We start from the raw sequence: 17914 nt of genomic DNA on the forward strand, positions 1-17914 counted from the left end.
CTTATGAACCACCTGCACCAAGAACTGGTTGATTCAGAGTCTATTTTCCTGACATTTAATTCTGGACCCTGACAAGAGAGGCCATGATGGAATATAAACTCTTTATCTTCATGATAGCTCCCATGAAAGGTTTAATTCATTACGATTGCAGAAATTTTTGAAAGAAAAAAGAAAATCGTAGGAAAAAGAGTTCACATCACTCTGGTTGATGAAGCAAGTGATGCCTTTTATATTGACCCATTGAAGTCCAAAATGTTGGCCCTTTCATCTGTATTGAATAAGAGTAAACAGGCATATATACTAGATGTGGTTTCCATTACTTGTCCAATCGTCTGCTATTGATAGTTAAATCCTTCCAGTATGGATAGAGAAGAGTGAAAATCTCCATTTTCTAGTTATTTGGAATTTGCAGATCAATCTATTCAGTCCTTTCCTTTTGCTCTCGGCATGATGAACCTGTCAAACAAACCTGCAGGCAAGACACACACACACACACACATATATATATACAAGCCATGCTAGGCCTAAAACCATTTCTACATTACCCTTGAAATGGACAAGATTGCGAGAAGCTGTTCATGAATTGCATCTAAAGTTAAATTTTCCATAGAAAGGAAAAATAATCACATCTAACTGGTCTAGAATTATGCTAATCTGCATCTTTGGATTGAATTGCATGGCCTTGTGCTCTTCGAATTGAACCACCATCTGAACCCTGAATCCATCTCTTACCAGGCTAAACTGCACTGTAACCTCTGCGCATGGACTGCACATTTTGAATCAGCTGAACATGAAATCTCCACCCCACACCCCAAGGGAATGCTAAGTTCTGAACTCATGCCATAGCAACCCCAAACAAATTAATCATTTCAGAAGTCTGGGATTAAATCCTATGATTTAAACAAGACATGTCTGCTTTTGAACAGAAACAATGTGCCCCTAATAACTAATCAGAATCAAACTTGCCAAATCAACACCAAGGTGTTTGTGAAGGTGTATCATATCAGTCATAACCCTCTAGTTGAAGTCAAGATGATAACAGTCAGTCACTGATGACAATGGACTTAAGCTTGTGGTGGAAACAGGAGAGGTTGTCTCCACGACTGACCAGTTGCAATTGTAGACTAAATTATTTTCTATATGACTAATCAATAGGATGGCTTTGGTCTAAACTTATTAGGCCGACTGCGACAGACAATAAAACCCATTCTCTTAGTCAAACCCATGTTAATGAGAGACTGTCGCATGAGACACATTCATGGTCCTTGGCCAGGTAATTCCCATTGGTGTCTAGCTCTCGACTTCCAAAGGCAAATGAAAGCAATAAACCCACAGGCCTCTGAAACTTTTCTTTCTTTTCTTTTTAAGTTGAAGGCCGTTAAAGTAATAGAACAGGCATCATGCTATGTTATAACCACTTACACTAAGCCTTCCACTCTTCATCTAGGAGTAGCACATTGCTGGATTCTTCGAGTCCTTTCGATGGACCAGCTCTATTGATCATATAGTTTAACATGCAGTCCTGGGCTCCCAGTCCAAAGTGGTGGAATTCAAAGGGAAGCATCTTTCCACCTTTTGAATGTTCAGAGGGGGACATTTTTCTACTCCTTTCTTTGAACTTTGGAGGGACTAAGCGGATCTGATTTGCCCCCGTCCCATCCCTTCCATAGGTCCTGCCACCCTCAAAATCTTTGAAAAGTTGGACCTGCTCTCCCTACCATAAAATATCACTCTGATAACCACACTCACCACCACAGAGCCAATTCAACAGGAAGGAGCTAGGGAGCTGAAGAAGAGCTGAGATGGGAGTCTGGAACTGGCCTTGGAGAGCACGATCATCTGGCTTCGGCTCATCCTCGACTGCTGAAGAGGTTACTGAAGGAATTGATGCCAGCCATCTCACCGCCATCGTCACAGGTTCATGAGATCATCAATTCCTTCTCCCTTCTATCATTAATAAATTGGAAATTCAGAACCCACTAAAGTAACCCAGGTGGAGCCCTTCCTCCGCACGGCTCGCCAGCCTCTATGGCCAGCCGGCGTCCACCTCTAACTCTCTTTCTTCCTCTTCCTCTCCCTCCCTCCCTCCCTTGCTTGTGCTCTCTCTTTTTCTGTCTTTTGTTCTCCCCCTTCTTCGACAGTTTTTCGTTTCGGTTGCCGAAACTTTCCCGATCCGCCGCCAGTACAACTTAATATGCTTCGAACCATCTGGTTTGGGATAGTTCCACTGACCATTTGTTATCTGACTCTTCGTACCAAAAGAAGTGAGAGAGTGATGCTTGTCAACCATCCATTTTTAGCTGTTAGGTATTTTAAATGGCATAAATTAATTTTTCTGGAGGTTAGAGAGAAGCATTCTACTTTAGATATTCATGATTTTTATTTATTTATTTATTTATTTTTATTTTTTTGCTATGACATACACGAATACACCCAATAAAACTAGAAAACTTCATGAGTTATTGACTTACATATTCTTTACAACATTTGGGCACTATTATGTTAATAAGATTAAATCACTAATTTATCGAAATTTAACAGTAGATTAAAATCCGCAAAAGATTAGAAAGTAAAAGCAGCATGGGTAAAGTCTAACCAACTTACCACTTAAAATGCTGATCAACTATTTAAACAAACATGCAACCACTTTTCTTCCAAACAGTATTGTATTCTTTTCTTCAAAACCACATGGCATTTTCCTGCAACAACAAGAAGCAAACGCGCATCTGTTTGATGGCTTTGCATGAATTTATCGTAGGAGCAACAAATGGCATTGGAAAAGAGACAGCAAGGGTTCTAGCTTTAAGAGGAGCAAAGGTCATTATACTATCCCGAACCATGGAGAGCGGCATGAAGGTAAAAGAGAGCCTCCTTGAACAAAATCCAGATGCGAATCTCCATGTCATGGAGATGGATCTCAGCTCCCTCAGCTCTGTCGACTCCTTTGCTCGTTCCTTCGATGCATCAAACAAACACCTAAACATCCTAATGTGAGTATGAAGTGACAATCTGTGAACAAGATATGCAAAAATTATAGCTCAAATGATTCCTTTTTCCGATTTTTTTTGATCTCATCTAGCTCTGGCGCTACTAATACCGACATTCTTTCAACTTTGTGAAGCAACAATGCAGGCATAATGGCTTGTCCATTTCAACTTTCAAGAGATGGAATAGAGTTGCAGTTTGCTGCAAATCATCTTGGTATTACATTTCTTCTTCAACAAAATAATATAGTGTTCGATCCAATGGCTAGTTGTAAATTTCTTTCACTTGGCAAGTTCCAATGTGGACATAAACTTGCCTATATAATTTGAGAATGTTGTGAAGATTAAAACAGTAGAAGGTGACAAAATATTCTGATTCGCCGCAAAATGTAGGACATTTTTTACTGACAAATCTCCTGATTGGCAAAATGCAAGCCACGGCCCAAGAAACGGGAATACAGGGAAGGATAGTTAATGTCTCATCAATTGCCCACAAAGGTGGCGATGAATCTTGGCTCGATCTTGACAAGCTCAATGACAAGTCAAGGTAGTCGGTAGCTTCTTGCACAGATGATCTAAACTGCAAAAATTGTTCAAGGAATACACAGACTAAATTCCGTTTATTTTTACAGGTATAAAGCTTTTGGTGCATATTGTAACTCCAAACTAGCGAACATATTACACGCAAATGAGCTATCGAGGCGTTTCCAGGTCTGCATCATGATCATTTGGTAAATTTTATAAATATGAAATTTTAGATGCCATGACTAAATGACTAGTATCCTAAGATATATTGTAATTCGGAACTTTGCAGTGTATATATGAAAATTCTTAGCCACAAAATTTCCAGAGCAGCATCCACATGATTATAAAACTACTCATTTTACATGGCATTTTTCTTGTAATTATACTTCACCATGACGATATAAACTCACCAACCATTTTACATATCACCATCTAAGTTTTGGAAGTTCAGAGTGTCAAATTCAGAGTACCTTCTACTTGCACTTATCTGTTACTATCTCCATTCCATGCCAACTTACGCTGAAGTTTGCATTCGGCGTAAGCTGATGCACATAAATTTTAATTCTACTTAGTCTTTAATAAAGAGACAATTAGAGAAACTCCACCTAAGCATTCCCATCTAAGCCTATGCAACTGATTAAGAAGATCTTGATATGTTTGTACAGCCACTTGTGAAAAAAAAGAAGACAACGTTTCTTGTCTTTCAACTGTAGTACTGGATCTTGGAGGAAAGAAGGATTTGTTTAAAGACATATTTATTAGTTTGCTAGATAACTTGTATCCATGGCCTGAACGCTTGTCTCTGGAGTCTGTGGCAGGCCATACAGCCCAGACCCGCCGGCACACAACACCAATTTGAAGTGTCTGGAAATTTTTGTTTGATAAAGCTTTAAATGTGTTTATATTAATTTGTATCTGATGTCAATCAGGAAGAAGGATCTAATGTGATGGTCAATTCATTGCACCCAGGAGCCATATACACCAACTTACCTCGCCACCTCAACTTTAAAGGTTTCCTCTTCTGCTTTGCATCTCTCTTTTGAAGTTCCTTTTGGGCCAGAAACTTAAAACAAAAAAAAACATATATTTCTGTCTGCAGTTGCACTTACTCTAATATCTATTCTGGCAAAACCTTTTCTGAAGACCATACCTCAGGTATGTCAACAATTTGCAATAGTTTGTTTCTGTATCTCTTGAAAAATTGTCAACAGTTCAGCTCATTTCATTTCCAAACTGTTGAAAACCTCTGTTTTCAAGTATGCTGATATATATGCCATCTTCCTGGTATAGCATAAGAGAAAAAGTCTCACACTAAAGAGCACTCTACCCTGCAGGGAGCTGCGACTACCTGTTATTTAGGATTACATCCAAGTGCAGCAAACATAACTGGAAAATATTTTGCTGACTGCAATGTGGCAGAACCTTCTGAGAAAGCAAAAGATGGAGCCCTAGGCAAAAGGCTCTGGGAGTTCAGTCAAGAGCTACTTCTAAAGCAAAAGATGGAGCCCTAGGCAAAAGGCTCTGGGAGTTCAGTCAAGAGCTGCTTCTTAATAGAAGAAGCAAGCCAGCATAACAAGCTTTCAGTGGATGTTCGAGATAAATGAGAAGTCCTACAAATGTGTCATCTCTCAGACTATTGACTAGTAACACAAATACTTTTTGATTGCCTCTACAAACTCTTGAGCCACATCAAGTTGACATTAATTGATCTTTGCCTGGTGACATCTGACTCAAGCATTGGTTGAGTCTAAAATCCAAAGCCAAATGCAGGCTTATTTATGGGTGGCTTGAATCAATCGCCATGCGAAGCACATGCACCATGATTGGGAACTAGTTGACTCAGAGCTGACTCACCCTTATACTAATTCCATACCATGACAAGAGAGATCAAGTTGGAAGATACTAGTTATCTGCATGATAGCTCCTATGAAAGCGGCCATTATCCTGAGCATAAAAACTATTGATAGGTTTCAAGTCATTAGGACAGTAGAATTCTGAAATATCACCAGGAAAGGAGTTCAGATCAGCTCTGACTTGTGAAATAAGTGATGCTTGATGACCATGGATGTCACCATATATATATATATATATATATATATATATATATATATATATATCCTCCTTTTGTAACAAAAGATATACATAATACTACATTTGGTTTCCATTACCTGTTCAATCATCCACCGTCAATCAGTAAATTCCACAATATGGACAGAGATGAGTGAATATCTTGATTTTTCTATTTATTTCGCATGTGCAGATTAAACTGTTCAGACCTTCCCTTTGCTCAAGGCATGCTGAACCTGGCATGCAAACCTGTGGAAAGACGCATTTTGTATACAAGGCTTGCGAGGCCTCAGCTGGTACCCTTGATGGCCCCTCATAAAATGTCAGGGTGGACATACTTGAAACATATTGCCATAAGTGGTAGGCAGTCCAGGTTAAAGACTCAAGCTATCCAATGGAAAAGAAAGCATTTGGAATGATCCACGCAGACACAACAATTATGAAGACATGATCAGTTGTACATCGCAACTATAATTCCAAACTGATAAATCCAGCTATCTCAAAACTATACAGGATGAGACTTCCAACATCAGCAATTCTCAAACTTTGCAACAAAATCTGACCCTATCTCATACACATGCAAGAATTAAGAGTGATGAAGAAGTAAAAAAGGGCACATGTAGCAAGGACAGCCTCCATAACACAGGCATCACAAACTCGCCCCAAATCACATCAGCTGATCAGCATGTACAATAGATGCTCATCAACATGCTGGCCATCTTCTTAGTGTTAGGCTGTGTAAATTGCTGCTGTGTGATAACTTCCTCATAAATGACATTACTTCAATGACAAGATTTCGGTAAACATGATGATAGTTGGTTTTGGTTCCACCGTATATACAGGAGAAATGAAACCTGTCAGAAAAGTAAAAGGCACCTCTAAATTCTAATCATCATATTTTCTTGGGCTTCAAACTAATCTGGCTATGCTAGAATTAACTGCAAGTGGTTTAATGACACTTCACCAATTATCCAGTACCAGTACTGGAGTAGGATCAGAATTACTGACGTACATTATGGAAAAACTCATGTGGGAATCTTATATTTTGGTCCTCTTACTGCTGTGGTCATGCAGCTACAGAGCGCTGCCAGCAGGTGGCAGCAAACTTGATTTGAACCAGCTAATCCTGCACAAAATTAGGAAATGATAAGAACCACTACAGTACTAATAAAAAGCCTATACAGAACCACATCAAGAGTTAACCAAACTACATCACTATGACAATCAATTATTGCCTGTTTAGTCGGATATCAGCTGAATCTTTTCCCTAACTTACAATATGCAAATCACTTTTAAGGGATATGGCTTACATATGCTTAGCCTTTCACTTTTCTAGGTACGACCTGCCCTAAAAATAATACTAAGATCTAACATAATACTGAGCACATACTTCCATGGGTAAATAACCACAAACGAAGAACAAATATAAAATAAACATGCTACAACTAAATAGCCATCTGATTTAATCGAGTGCCCCTATGAAATGTCTGCTAACACCGATCAGCAACAAGAAAATCCCACACTAGGTTCACATTGTTAGTGGTTTTAGATTTAGAAAATGCAAGATATAGAATTTGTACTGTCAGTTCAAAATTACCTAACCAGCTTCAAGTCCTTGAGGTGGTTTTGTTTGCAGTATTTTGTATACTTGGTCCATAAGCTGGTCTGACAAGCTCTCAATAAATGTGTATGACTCCACAGTTTCTGCAGCTCTTACCGCAATCTTATTGAAAATGCAACACAAAGAGCTATAACGCTTTGCACGAGTTGACTTGGTGCCACCATCAACTGCAACTTCATGATTAGCTCTTCGGTTCACAACCTTGGCATCTTTTCTCCACCTCTTCAATATGTATCCTGGCGGGAGCTCTTTAATGTTTATAATATCTAGTGTTTTCAGTACATGACGACACTGAATCCCAACAAACTCAAATTTCTTACAGCTGCACATAACCATACCATTTGATGAGTCATATCTTACAGTATATCGTTTTGGGTTATCCTCAACAGTAACCTTAAACTCAAATGTAGTTCCAACCTGACCACAACCATACACCAGACAGTCCATGGACAGTTCGAATTCCCTTTGGAATATTTTAAATACTTCCGGTGTGTATGCATTTGCAGCCTGCCTCAACATCCGTGAAGATAGCATCATTTGAATATTTTGATGTGCATGAATATCAGCTTGCAATTCTGCTTGTCGTCTCTCAAAAACCATTTCATCATAATGCCTGAAGAAGTCTGAGAGATCTCGTTCAGCGTCCAAGAGTTCTTTCAGCATATTGTTCATGCTCTCTTTAATTAGTGCTGTCTTCATGTCTGCACAAAATATCTGTCGTCCATATGCCAGAGCCCATTTTTCCCTATCTTCATATAGCTGAGCTAACCACGCATTGCTATGGAGATCATAATTTTCTAACATTGTTTTCCATCCCAATAGGAACTCCTCTTCATCCTCATAGTCATAAAGACATTTGCTGAAATCTCTTGTGAAAGTTACAGAACCTTGAAAGACAAAATTTAGGTGTTTTGTAGCATTATTATACATGTGCCACACACAAAGGCGATGAGTTGTACCTGGCCACGCTGCAGCTATTGCATTGCTCATTGCCACAGATCGATCTGTCAGAATTACCTTCGGTTGCTTTCCAGACATTGCTGTCTTGAATGTTTCAAACAACCACTTGAAAGATTCTTCAGTTTCGTCATACAGAAAAGCTGCACCAAAGATAATGGCTTGTTTATGATGATTCACACCTATGAATTGGGAGAATGGCCTGCCATAGTTGCTTGTTTTATATGTCGTGTCAAAGCATAGTGCATCACCAAAGTGTTCAAAGTCCACCATAGACTTGGCATCTGCCCAGAAAATGTTTGTTACTCGGTCATCAAGATCCAGCTGCAATGCATAGTAGAAGGACGGGTCTGCAACCTGTTTTTCATGTACATATTGCATCACAGCTCCTGCATCTCCCAGCTTCATAGCATTCATTCGCTTTGATGGTATATAATTTTTATAACCTGAAGAAAGAAAAGCGGGAATTTGACAACTTTTGTCTTGTTCATCCATCTGTTCTTTACTAGGCTCTGGTGCTGCCTTCAACTCTTCTGCCAAATCGATTAGATCAACCTGAGTGGCAATCAACCCTCTTCGCCATCGCCACCTAAACAAGTGAGCTTTTGACGGGATTACAAGGGCATGGTTATGCTTTGGCTCAAACTCAGTCACACAATATCGACCATTCTTTGTAATCTTGATTGTCATTGATGCAAGGCAACCGGTTCTCTCATATGGCTTGGGACATCTCCCATGCTGCTCATTATGCTTTCTACGAAAACCCTCCTTATGGCAAACATACATCCTCGAATATATAACGCCTGAGGCTCTTCGTTTCACAAGATGTTTCCGAACACTGAATCCAATTCCTGTAGCATAGTTGATGTAGAACTGGTAGGCCGCCTCATCATCCTCAAACTCCATACCGATTTTTGGCACCCAACTCTCGTTCACAGCTGCACCACCCATGGGATGACAGAAAGAAGGGCTATCAGCTCGACTCTCCGGTATACCCTGCTGCACATATCTCATCACAGCTCCCATACCACCCAGCTTCGTAGCATTCAAAGACTTCGATGGTATATAATTCCTAAGACTTGGCCGAACTATAACCTGTTTACCAACATTTTTATGGGCATCGTTTGGCACTGTTCCTGAATCAACCGCCACATCAGGCATAGCAGTTAGAACATTCACTGCGAGCTCATGGTTATGCTTCGGCTCGAATTCACTGACCCGAAATCTACCATCATTCATGATTCTCACTGTCATGTGTGCTTGACATCCAGTTCTTGCATCCGGCCGTGGCCTCTTCCCCTGCTTGGCAGTTCGGGAGAACCCTTCTTTGTAGCAGGAGAACACCCTCGAGTACACAAGCCCGGAGGACCTTCGTTTCACCAAATGCTTCCTGACCCCAAACCCCACTTCCTTCCCATAAAGACAGTAGAACCGATAGGCCTTCTCATCACTCTCGAACACCATATCGATCTTCGGGACCCAGCTCTCGTCAGAGGAATTCCCAACAGAAGAAACCGGCTGCTCTACCAGTTCCGACATTTTTCACCCACTGCAAGCAACTTTCCTGATTCCAAACCACCCCCCCACCAAAAAAAAAAGAAGATCTTTTAAAGATCAAATTCGCTTTCAGGCACCTTCCAGCAAAGCACCCTGTTGCCCTGTCAATTCCGACAATTTCTATCCCATTCCAACCAACTTTCTTGATCCAAACACCTCCAAAAAACGATCTTTTGAAAAACCAAACTCGCTTTCACGATCAAAGAGCAGTAGAAATCTATAATGGCTACAGAGATTCAGATGAAAACAGCCTAACTTCGAGCTATGGTTCCTCTTTGACGAGGGATAGCAGGAAAAAGACTAACCTAAAGAAAAAGAACAAGAAAGTCTCAGTTCTGACCCCGCCCGGGGCTAAAAAATCTCAGAATTTTCAAGAAAAAATAATTTATATCGAATTGGAAGCAAACTCACCTAGCTCTTCTCCTTCTTCTCCTTCTTTTTTTCTTCTCAGCTATCAACCGCGAGAGAACGAGAGTAAGCGAGTGAGCGAGCAAGAGAGAGAGAGAGAGAGAGAGAGAGAGAGAGAGAGAGAGAGAGAGAGAGAGCGAGTGGGAAAATCTCAGCTCTGACCGCCCGTGGCTAAAAACGCTCAGAATTTCAAGAAAGATATAATTTATATTTCATTGGAAGCAAACTCACCTAGCTCTGTTGCCCTTCTCCTTCTTCTTCTCGGCTATCAACAGCGAGCGAGCGAGAAAGAGAGAGAGAGAGAGAGGCGAACGAAGGGGGAGAAAGCGAGGGAGAGAAGGAGGGGGGAATCGGACGAGGGTGAGGTCCGACCCTGGTTGGACGGCTTCGACGGAGGAAAAGAGGCGGAAAGCAGCGGGGTAGGAGGGGTGAAGGGAGAAGGTTAAGTCCGACCTCTCTAGATATGCGACGCGTGTCCAAATCCGACAGCGGACGCGAGGAGACTTTTCAATTCAGTTTTCCTCCCAGTCGACTGCAGGGCGACAGGTGGCGAGCAGAGAGAAACGGAATCGGCTGCCCGTTCTCCCAGAAACGGGGTGGATGCGACCAGTCCCACCGTCAATGAGTGCCACGTAATCCCTCCTAGAGGATGGTTCGATAATTTCCACGTAAGCAACAGCCATACGTGGCCCTTCCACGTAAGCCTTGCCCTTCGCAATTCGGTAATTGTTTTTTGTGTAGTTTTAACCCTGTTTTTTTTTTTTTTTGGCTGAGAGGAGGGAGAGAAAATAAGATAATAAAATAACAAAAATTATGCTTACGAGATTGATTACATCAATTTTTGTTTAACTGTATTTTAAAATAATTTTTAGATAGTAAATTTTTATTCTTAAAAAATAAACATAACAATATCCTCTTATGAAATTACTTTAGGATGGCTTATTTTGTCGTAAAACTATTTGGTAAGTCTTATATTTGGCTATCATTCTCTAGAAAATAAGGTGTGACTACAAATGTTACCATCCACATACATTAATCTTTATTTTGAGAGATCACTAGGTTCGGTGCAACCTTATTAAGGTTCGAGGGCTCATAAAGAAAGGAGAGCTTGATGAATTGCTATGAGATTTTCTTATGTGATAAAGATCATCTAACATAATTAGCATATAATAGCAGGGGAGAGGGAGAATCAACTCGAGCTCAATTTTGTGATTCTCGAAGTGCTGCACTCTTCGCAACATGCTCTCAAGATGTTCAAAGCATGTAGCATGGATGTGATCTCTCGTTAACTTTTTATACCATCCTAGATTTAAGTACAAAATATGCAGGGGTCTAATAGGTATATGTAAGATTCAGGGTTCACTCTAAATAAATATAAATCAAGCATTCAATAATATGTCTATCTTGATTTCTTTCAATTAAAGCTTACCTCATACTTAAACCCTAAAGCTAAATCAATATGTATTGTTCTACTAAAAAATATTTGCGTCATTGTTACCTTGCAAAATCAATAACTAAGTAGATTTTCCATACACAAATGATATCATCTCAGTAGAGGAAAAATGCCTACTAGGTTCGACTCCAAATGGCATGGACCCTTGAGGGTTGGGATGGATATAAAGTATAAGATAACAATTAGCCTTTCTTAATCTCAAAAAAAAAAAAAAAAAACAAACAGTTCTAATGTCTTCTCATTCTTTAAGAGATTTCCAAAAAGAACATCATTTTCATTTTGGAAAAAGAAAAAACAAGGTAATTGCTCTAACTTAAATTTTGGATCATTGTCCTCCTACCCTCCAACGAATGCACATTAAATGGACGTTTTACATATAAAAACGCTCTTATAGCAGTAATTGAGACTAGGGAGGTAATGGTCTTTATAGAGTCCAAACAAACTATTTCAGAAAGGGGGCAAAAAGGCGATGTGTTCTTGGCAAAATCTAGAGAGCTATCAACCCATAATAACAACAACAAAAGAAATCTTTACTTGAATAACATAATAACCTCCACAATTATCTCAAATGCATCCCAAGGAGACTCAAAAAAGTATCCCAGCAGCAATAAATTTGCTCCCGATAGCATGCAAAATTGCCCTAAAAATGTCAAACATAAAAGAAACCTTTGATAATCATATAAGCTCTCTTTCTCTCTCTATCTGTGCACGCTGTATATATATATATATATATATATATATATATATATATATATATATATATATATTATATATATATATATATATTTGTGTGTGTGTGTGTACATGTAGCAACTTCTATGTTGCAAACAGAAGTACATTCATCGACATCTAAACAAACTATAGTCATTTGAGATAACTGCCTGCAAAAATCGACTTCTATACAGTACTGGGATGGTGAGTATTATTATAGTTCATACTAGTTCTTGGGTATTCATATTAAACAAAAAAAAATAGCATCGCCCCAGAAATAGTTCACTGAATTCTTCTCTTAAGTGAGAGAAACCATACAACTCAAATGCTATGATCATAGGGCACCCTCCATCCTTAAGGCATGTACTTGAGAGAAGTTCAAGGTACAAACCTAGAGGTGGGTGTTTCGAGCGTGCTTAACAAGAAGATAAAATCACACAAAAGAGCAAGCCATCTTTGACACTCTTAAACTGTGTGAACCAGCTTCACATCTCTCAAAGCCATGTGTATCCAGCAGCAGCCAAGTGCTACATAAATAAAAAACACTAAAAACATGACACCACAGAGGAATCCAGTCGGTTGCTGCAATGTTCATGTCTTGATGACACTTTCAGACATAACTCTATGCTTGTTGTGCCTCTCACGCTACACTTCGAACTGTAATAGGCAGCATGAAGCTGGTTAAATACCGAACAATAACCAACTCGTAGCACAACTGTGAATGCAAATATGAAACAAAACAAACAAAATAGGTCGATGACATACTATAAATTTCTAATTACAGAACATTGAGGCTGGGACCATAATTGATGACACTAGCTTGAGTCCTCTCAACCTTGTAGACTGAAGGTATAAAATCATGTTATTCAAGATCAAACATGAAACAACTCCAGTCAACGGATATGCAAGAAAACAGACTAGAATCTTCATGCATGTTCTCTGAAGAGGAATAGGAGCTATTTACGATGAAGAAAGACTATTATAATGTAAACACCAAAAATTGCACCTAAGCAAGCAAGCACCCTGACCTATTTTTACCATTTCCCTACATGTTATTCATAAATTTGCAATTACATCTGAAGCTGTCAGGTGCATTAACTTCCCCCACAAGCATGTCACTGATGTCGCATGGAATGAAAATGTTATACACTTGAGATTCACTTGAGACCTATCATCTAACTGCTTTAAGTTTTTCATGACTGTGAAAATTAGGAAGCAAAAGTAACCATCCAATTAAGGGAAAGGATACATCAAAACATCACATGGCACTTAATTTTCAACCAAAAAATTGAATAGGCTTTGTTAATATCAATCATAAATAAATTTTAAAAAAAAGAGCAGTAAAGCAATTCCTAGCAGTATATCTCAACCAAATGGCCTTATATTATTAGAACAAACACAGAATAAATTTCACATCAGAATTTGAAGTTTACGATCCCCTTGTCAATGCTCCAGTGGTCCAAAAGCAAGCTTTGCTGTCATAAGTCCAGAGAACATGCGGCAAGCAGAGCCCTGCAGATCATATAGCACATCATCAATAATAATGTGGCATTACCTTTATTCTTATATAGGAATCAAGCTTTCCACCATGTAAGCTTTTAGAATATGCCTTTGCCGCCCAACTATTCTAAGTACAGTCTAGCATGAGTATAATGAAGCAATCACCAAAACCGTGTAGCTATTTAACATAATATCATTCCAATAAACATGTGTCCACTGAGAAGATAACTTCCTGGATATATACTGACATCAAACAGTTGCTGATTTTACAGTGAACTGATGACTCCTGCATTATAACTAGATTAATATCAATCTCAACTTACCAATGTCTAAACTTAGGTCCTTCTCAATTGGAGCTAAGAGTAATATTACCTAACTAATCTGAAGTTCCTCAGGAGGTCTTGCTTGTAGAATTTGGTACACATGATCAAAAAGTTGATCTGACTGGTTTTGAACGAATGTATATCCCTCAACAGTCTCTGCAGCTCTTGCTGCAACTATACTGATAATGCGACAGAGAGAGCTAAGACGCGTTGCTTTAGATGATGAAGGGTCAATGTCAGTTGCAAGCCCCAGGTTGTCCCTTAAGGACCCAACCTTAGCATCCTTTCTCCACCTTTTTAAATAGTACTGTGGTGGGAGCTCTTTAATATTTATAATATCAAGTGCTTTCAACACATGACGACATTGAATACCAACAAACTCAAACATTTTGCAACTGCAAACCAGCGTACCATTTAAAGAGTCAAATCTTACCAAGTGCACTTTAGGGTTATCCTCACTAATAACCTTATACTCGTAGATTGTCTCAACTGCACCAGAATTGTGTACCATACAATCCATTGACATTTCAAATTCCCTTTGAAACATTTCAAACATTGCAGGTGTATATACACTGGCTGCTTGCTTCAACATCCGAGAAGGAGCTATAATTGTTGTACTCGATGTGGCATGACAATCAGCCTGTAATTCTGCATCCCATTGCTCATCCAGCATTCTTTCAAAATGCTTAAGAAACTGCAATAGATCTCGTTCCGGGCTCAAGTTCTCCTTTAACGTGCCACTTATGCTGTTCAAACGTTGTGTGCTTTTCATGTCTGCACAAAATGTCTCACGTCCATATGCCACAGCCCATTTTTTCCTATCCTCAAATAACATTTTCAACCATTCATTGTCTTTGAGATCGTACTTTTCTAACATTTTTCCCCATGCTGACACAAACTCTTCTTCCTCTTCACAATCAAAGAGACATCTGCTGAAATCATATGCAAAAGTTCTGGAACCTTGAAAGACTTGGCCTAAGTACTTGGATGCATTCTGATACATGTGCCACACACAAACACGGTGAGTCGTAGCTGGCCACACCAAATTGATAGCATTCCTAATTAAAGGATTTTGATCTGTTAGAATAACCTGCGGTTGCTTGCCATACATTGCAGTCTTAAAGGTCTCAAACAACCACATGAAAGATTCTTTAGTTTCATCATATATCAATGCAGCACCAAAGATGACAGTTTGTTTATGATGATTCACTCCATAAAAGAGTGTGAAGGGCCTAGAACAACTATTAGTTTTGTATGTTGTATCAAAGCAGACTGCATCACCAAAGTAATAAAAGTCAACCACAGACTTTCCATCAGTCCAAAAAACATTTGTAACTCGGTCTTCTTTATCAAGTTGTATCGCATAATAAAATGAAGGGTCATTGACTTGCCTTTCTTGCATGTACTCCAGCATTGCACCCACATCTCCTGGCTTGAGAGCATCCTTATGCTTTGTAGGTAAATAATTTTTATGCTGCATAGAAAGAACAGTGAGATGTGGACAAGATGCATCTTGTCCACTCACATGATCATGGATAGCTTTCGGTGATGCACAAGAATCATCCACAGAATTCACTTCAGCATTTCGAATCTTATTAGCAGCTCTATGTGATTTTAAAGTGTGTGCTGTTCTCGCTGTTACAAACTCATGGTTGTGCATTGGCTGAAATTCAGTCACGCGATATCTACCATTCTTCGCGAGTTTAATGACCATTCTGGCAAGGCAACCGGTCCTCTCATTTGGCCGAATACGATGTTTCTCCACCTGATTCTCATCTTTCTTATTCCCATAGTAGCCTTCTTTGTAGCATACGTAGGTCCTTGATATAATAACACCAGAAGATCTTCGGTTCACCCATGCCTTTCGGACATCGAATCCTATCCTTTTAGCATAGTCATTGTAGAACTGATAGGCCTTTTCATCGTTCTCAAACTCCATATCGACTTTTGGAGCCCAACTTTTATCAGCAGCATCTTGCACAGAAACAAAAGCGACCTGCCGATAGCCCCCAGCTTGCCGGACCAAACACTCCATCATAGCCTTCTGCGATGCCGCATTCGCTATGACAGCTCGAGCCCTCTTTGCAACTCTATGCGACTTCAAGATGTTCGCAGGTGCGACAAGCTCATGGTTGTGCATGGGGTGGAACTCGCTCACCCTATATGTACCATTTGCTGTAATTTTGATCGTCAAATGTGCAAGGCAACCGGTTCTCTCATTCTGCCGAGGTTTCTTCACCTCACTCTCATCTTTCCTGTTCCCCTGGTAACCTTCTTTATAACAAACATACGTCCTCGATATGATGACTCCTGAGGCTCTTCGATTAATCCAAGCTTTCCGAACACTGAATCCCACTACTTTAGCATAATTATTATAGAATTGGTAGGCCGCCTCATCACTCTTGAATTCCATATCTACTCTCGGCACCCAGCTCGTATCATCAGCATCCTCTGACGGAGGGTTACGCTCTGCCAATTCTGCCATTCTCTTCACCTAAAATCAAAAAAAAAAAAAATGATTTTTCTCTGGAAAAACGAGATCTTTCAAAAAAATCCAACTAAAAGTCAGCATCAAATTGGACGAAAATCTAGGTAAGCAAGATATAAGCAAGATATAAACAGAGAGTAAACAGCATGGATTACAGAAAACTCGGGCATTTCACCAACAATTGGTAAAGAAACTAATTCGATGATCAAAAATAACCAAGAAAAACTTAAACTTAGAGTTCGTAGGACGCTTTTCGCGTACTCGAACCGGTATAAATTGCGAAAAATCGAGGGAAAAATGAGAGAAATCCAAGCTATGAGAAAGAGGACTCGCCTGGGCCCAGTAATGTTACATCCAATGCATCCGTACGATCTGGGCCTACTCCTTTCTCTTCTAAGGGCACTGGTTGCGGAGATGGCGATCAGAGAAGGAGAGAAGTCACCGAGCGAGCCAGAGCGAGGCGAGCGAGCGGGCGAGCGAGCGAGAGGGAGGGAGGAGGGGAGGGGAAGGAGAAGCGGAACCCTACAATTCCAGTTGGAAGGGATCGTCTTCCAATTTGGTTTCGAGGTGCACGGCAAAATGGGAAAGTAGTTGGGAGTTGGCGATAGGTGTCCATAACTTATTCGAAGTTGAAGTCCATTTCGTCCAAGTGGATATAGGGAGGCGAGATTTCCAACCAAAACATATTAGAGTGGACGGGTTGTGGGGCCCGAAATGACTTTCTAACCTTATTTGTATGTTGTTTTAATTTTAACCTTATTTGTAAAAAAATTTTAAGAGCCAGCCATCAACCATCCATTAGAATTCATGGTACACGCAGTGATTTGGTATTGTGTTTATTACGGTGTTCCGCGGCCTATCAGACTCGGCATTCCTGTGCGTCCGAGGGCTCGTTCGGTTCGTGAAAAAAGAAGGAACAAAGTATGGTCAACGAAACAGAAATCCCCTCGTGCGCTGCAGGACAAATTTTGATTTAGCCACATTTCGTCCTGCATCTATTTTTGTAAAAAAAATCTAAAATGAGGTGGGAACGAAACTTCCACTGCTAATAAAATCCATCAGTTCTATGATTTGAAAAATAAATAAATAAAAAATTGTAAAAAAGAAAGAGAGATCATCCATCTGCATCCTCCTTATCAAGCTTCTCGCCATTCATTCTCTTCCTCATCAAGCTATCTCTCCTCTCTATGAAACTTTTCATCTCCTCCTCAAATCTCTTTCTCCTCCTCGAAATCTCTTTTTTTTCTAAAATTAAAAAAGTTTACAATATGTATCAGAAAGCTGACTACTATGTATCACTTGGCCATATACTGTATAGTG

The 17914-nt window shown here is 39.7% G+C and overlaps 3 protein-coding genes across 17 annotated transcripts; 1 reads left to right on the forward strand and 2 right to left on the reverse strand.

Annotated features, from left to right (window-relative positions):
- Positions 1 to 224: 224 nt before the first annotated feature.
- On the forward strand, positions 225 to 5175 carry LOC103701414 (short-chain dehydrogenase TIC 32, chloroplastic-like). Of its 2 annotated transcripts, none has more exons than XM_017841367.3 (8): positions 225 to 1917; positions 2759 to 2990; positions 3122 to 3201; positions 3378 to 3531; positions 3617 to 3695; positions 4439 to 4520; positions 4609 to 4664; positions 4844 to 5175. In XM_017841367.3, exons 1-8 carry the CDS (start codon positions 1803 to 1805, stop codon positions 5018 to 5020), a joined length of 975 nt encoding a protein of 324 aa, XP_017696856.2. In that variant the 5' UTR covers positions 225 to 1802; the 3' UTR covers positions 5021 to 5175. The 2 variants fall into 2 exon arrangements, with proteins under 2 accessions (XP_017696856.2, XP_026658125.1); XM_026802324.2 differs by having other exon boundaries at positions 3420 to 3531.
- Positions 5176 to 6034: 859 nt separating this feature from the next.
- Positions 6035 to 10547, reverse strand: LOC103701333 (protein FAR1-RELATED SEQUENCE 5-like). 4 transcript variants are annotated; one of them, XR_005514785.1, is made up of 4 exons: positions 10123 to 10210; positions 7174 to 10016; positions 6589 to 6702; positions 6035 to 6430 (listed from the first exon to the last, which is right to left on the reverse strand). XR_005514785.1 is itself a non-coding variant. In XM_026802323.2 (4 exons), the coding sequence occupies exon 3, from the start codon at positions 9691 to 9693 to the stop codon at positions 7174 to 7176; it is 2520 nt and encodes an 839-aa protein (XP_026658124.2). In that variant the 5' UTR covers positions 9694 to 10011; positions 10123 to 10162; positions 10351 to 10547; the 3' UTR covers positions 6035 to 6702. The 4 variants fall into 4 exon arrangements, 3 of the variants coding, with proteins under 3 accessions (XP_026658124.2, XP_038989422.1, XP_008781579.2); XM_026802323.2 differs by adding an exon at positions 10351 to 10547 and having other exon boundaries at positions 6035 to 6702; positions 7174 to 10011; positions 10123 to 10162; XM_039133494.1 differs by adding an exon at positions 10351 to 10547 and having other exon boundaries at positions 6035 to 6702; positions 10123 to 10162.
- Positions 10548 to 12480: 1933 nt separating this feature from the next.
- On the reverse strand, positions 12481 to 17226 carry LOC103701334 (protein FAR1-RELATED SEQUENCE 5-like). 11 transcript variants are annotated; one of them, XR_003384551.2, is made up of 5 exons: positions 16928 to 17226; positions 14540 to 16600; positions 13717 to 13795; positions 13049 to 13126; positions 12481 to 12940 (listed from the first exon to the last, which is right to left on the reverse strand). XR_003384551.2 is itself a non-coding variant. In XM_026802327.2 (4 exons), exons 2-3 carry the CDS (start codon positions 16589 to 16591, stop codon positions 13727 to 13729), a joined length of 2121 nt encoding a protein of 706 aa, XP_026658128.2. In that variant the 5' UTR covers positions 16592 to 16600; positions 16928 to 17226; the 3' UTR covers positions 12481 to 12940; positions 13717 to 13726. The 11 variants fall into 11 exon arrangements, 5 of the variants coding, with proteins under 5 accessions (XP_026658128.2, XP_026658127.2, XP_038989425.1 ...); XR_603159.4 differs by having other exon boundaries at positions 13698 to 13795; XR_603158.4 differs by having other exon boundaries at positions 13698 to 13795; positions 14156 to 16600; positions 16928 to 17224.
- Positions 17227 to 17914: the final 688 nt, after the last annotated feature.

The sequence above is a fragment of the Phoenix dactylifera genome, chromosome 14 (assembly GCF_009389715.1).
Source record: "Phoenix dactylifera cultivar Barhee BC4 chromosome 14, palm_55x_up_171113_PBpolish2nd_filt_p, whole genome shotgun sequence".
Classification (NCBI taxonomy): Eukaryota; Viridiplantae; Streptophyta; class Magnoliopsida; order Arecales; family Arecaceae; genus Phoenix; species Phoenix dactylifera.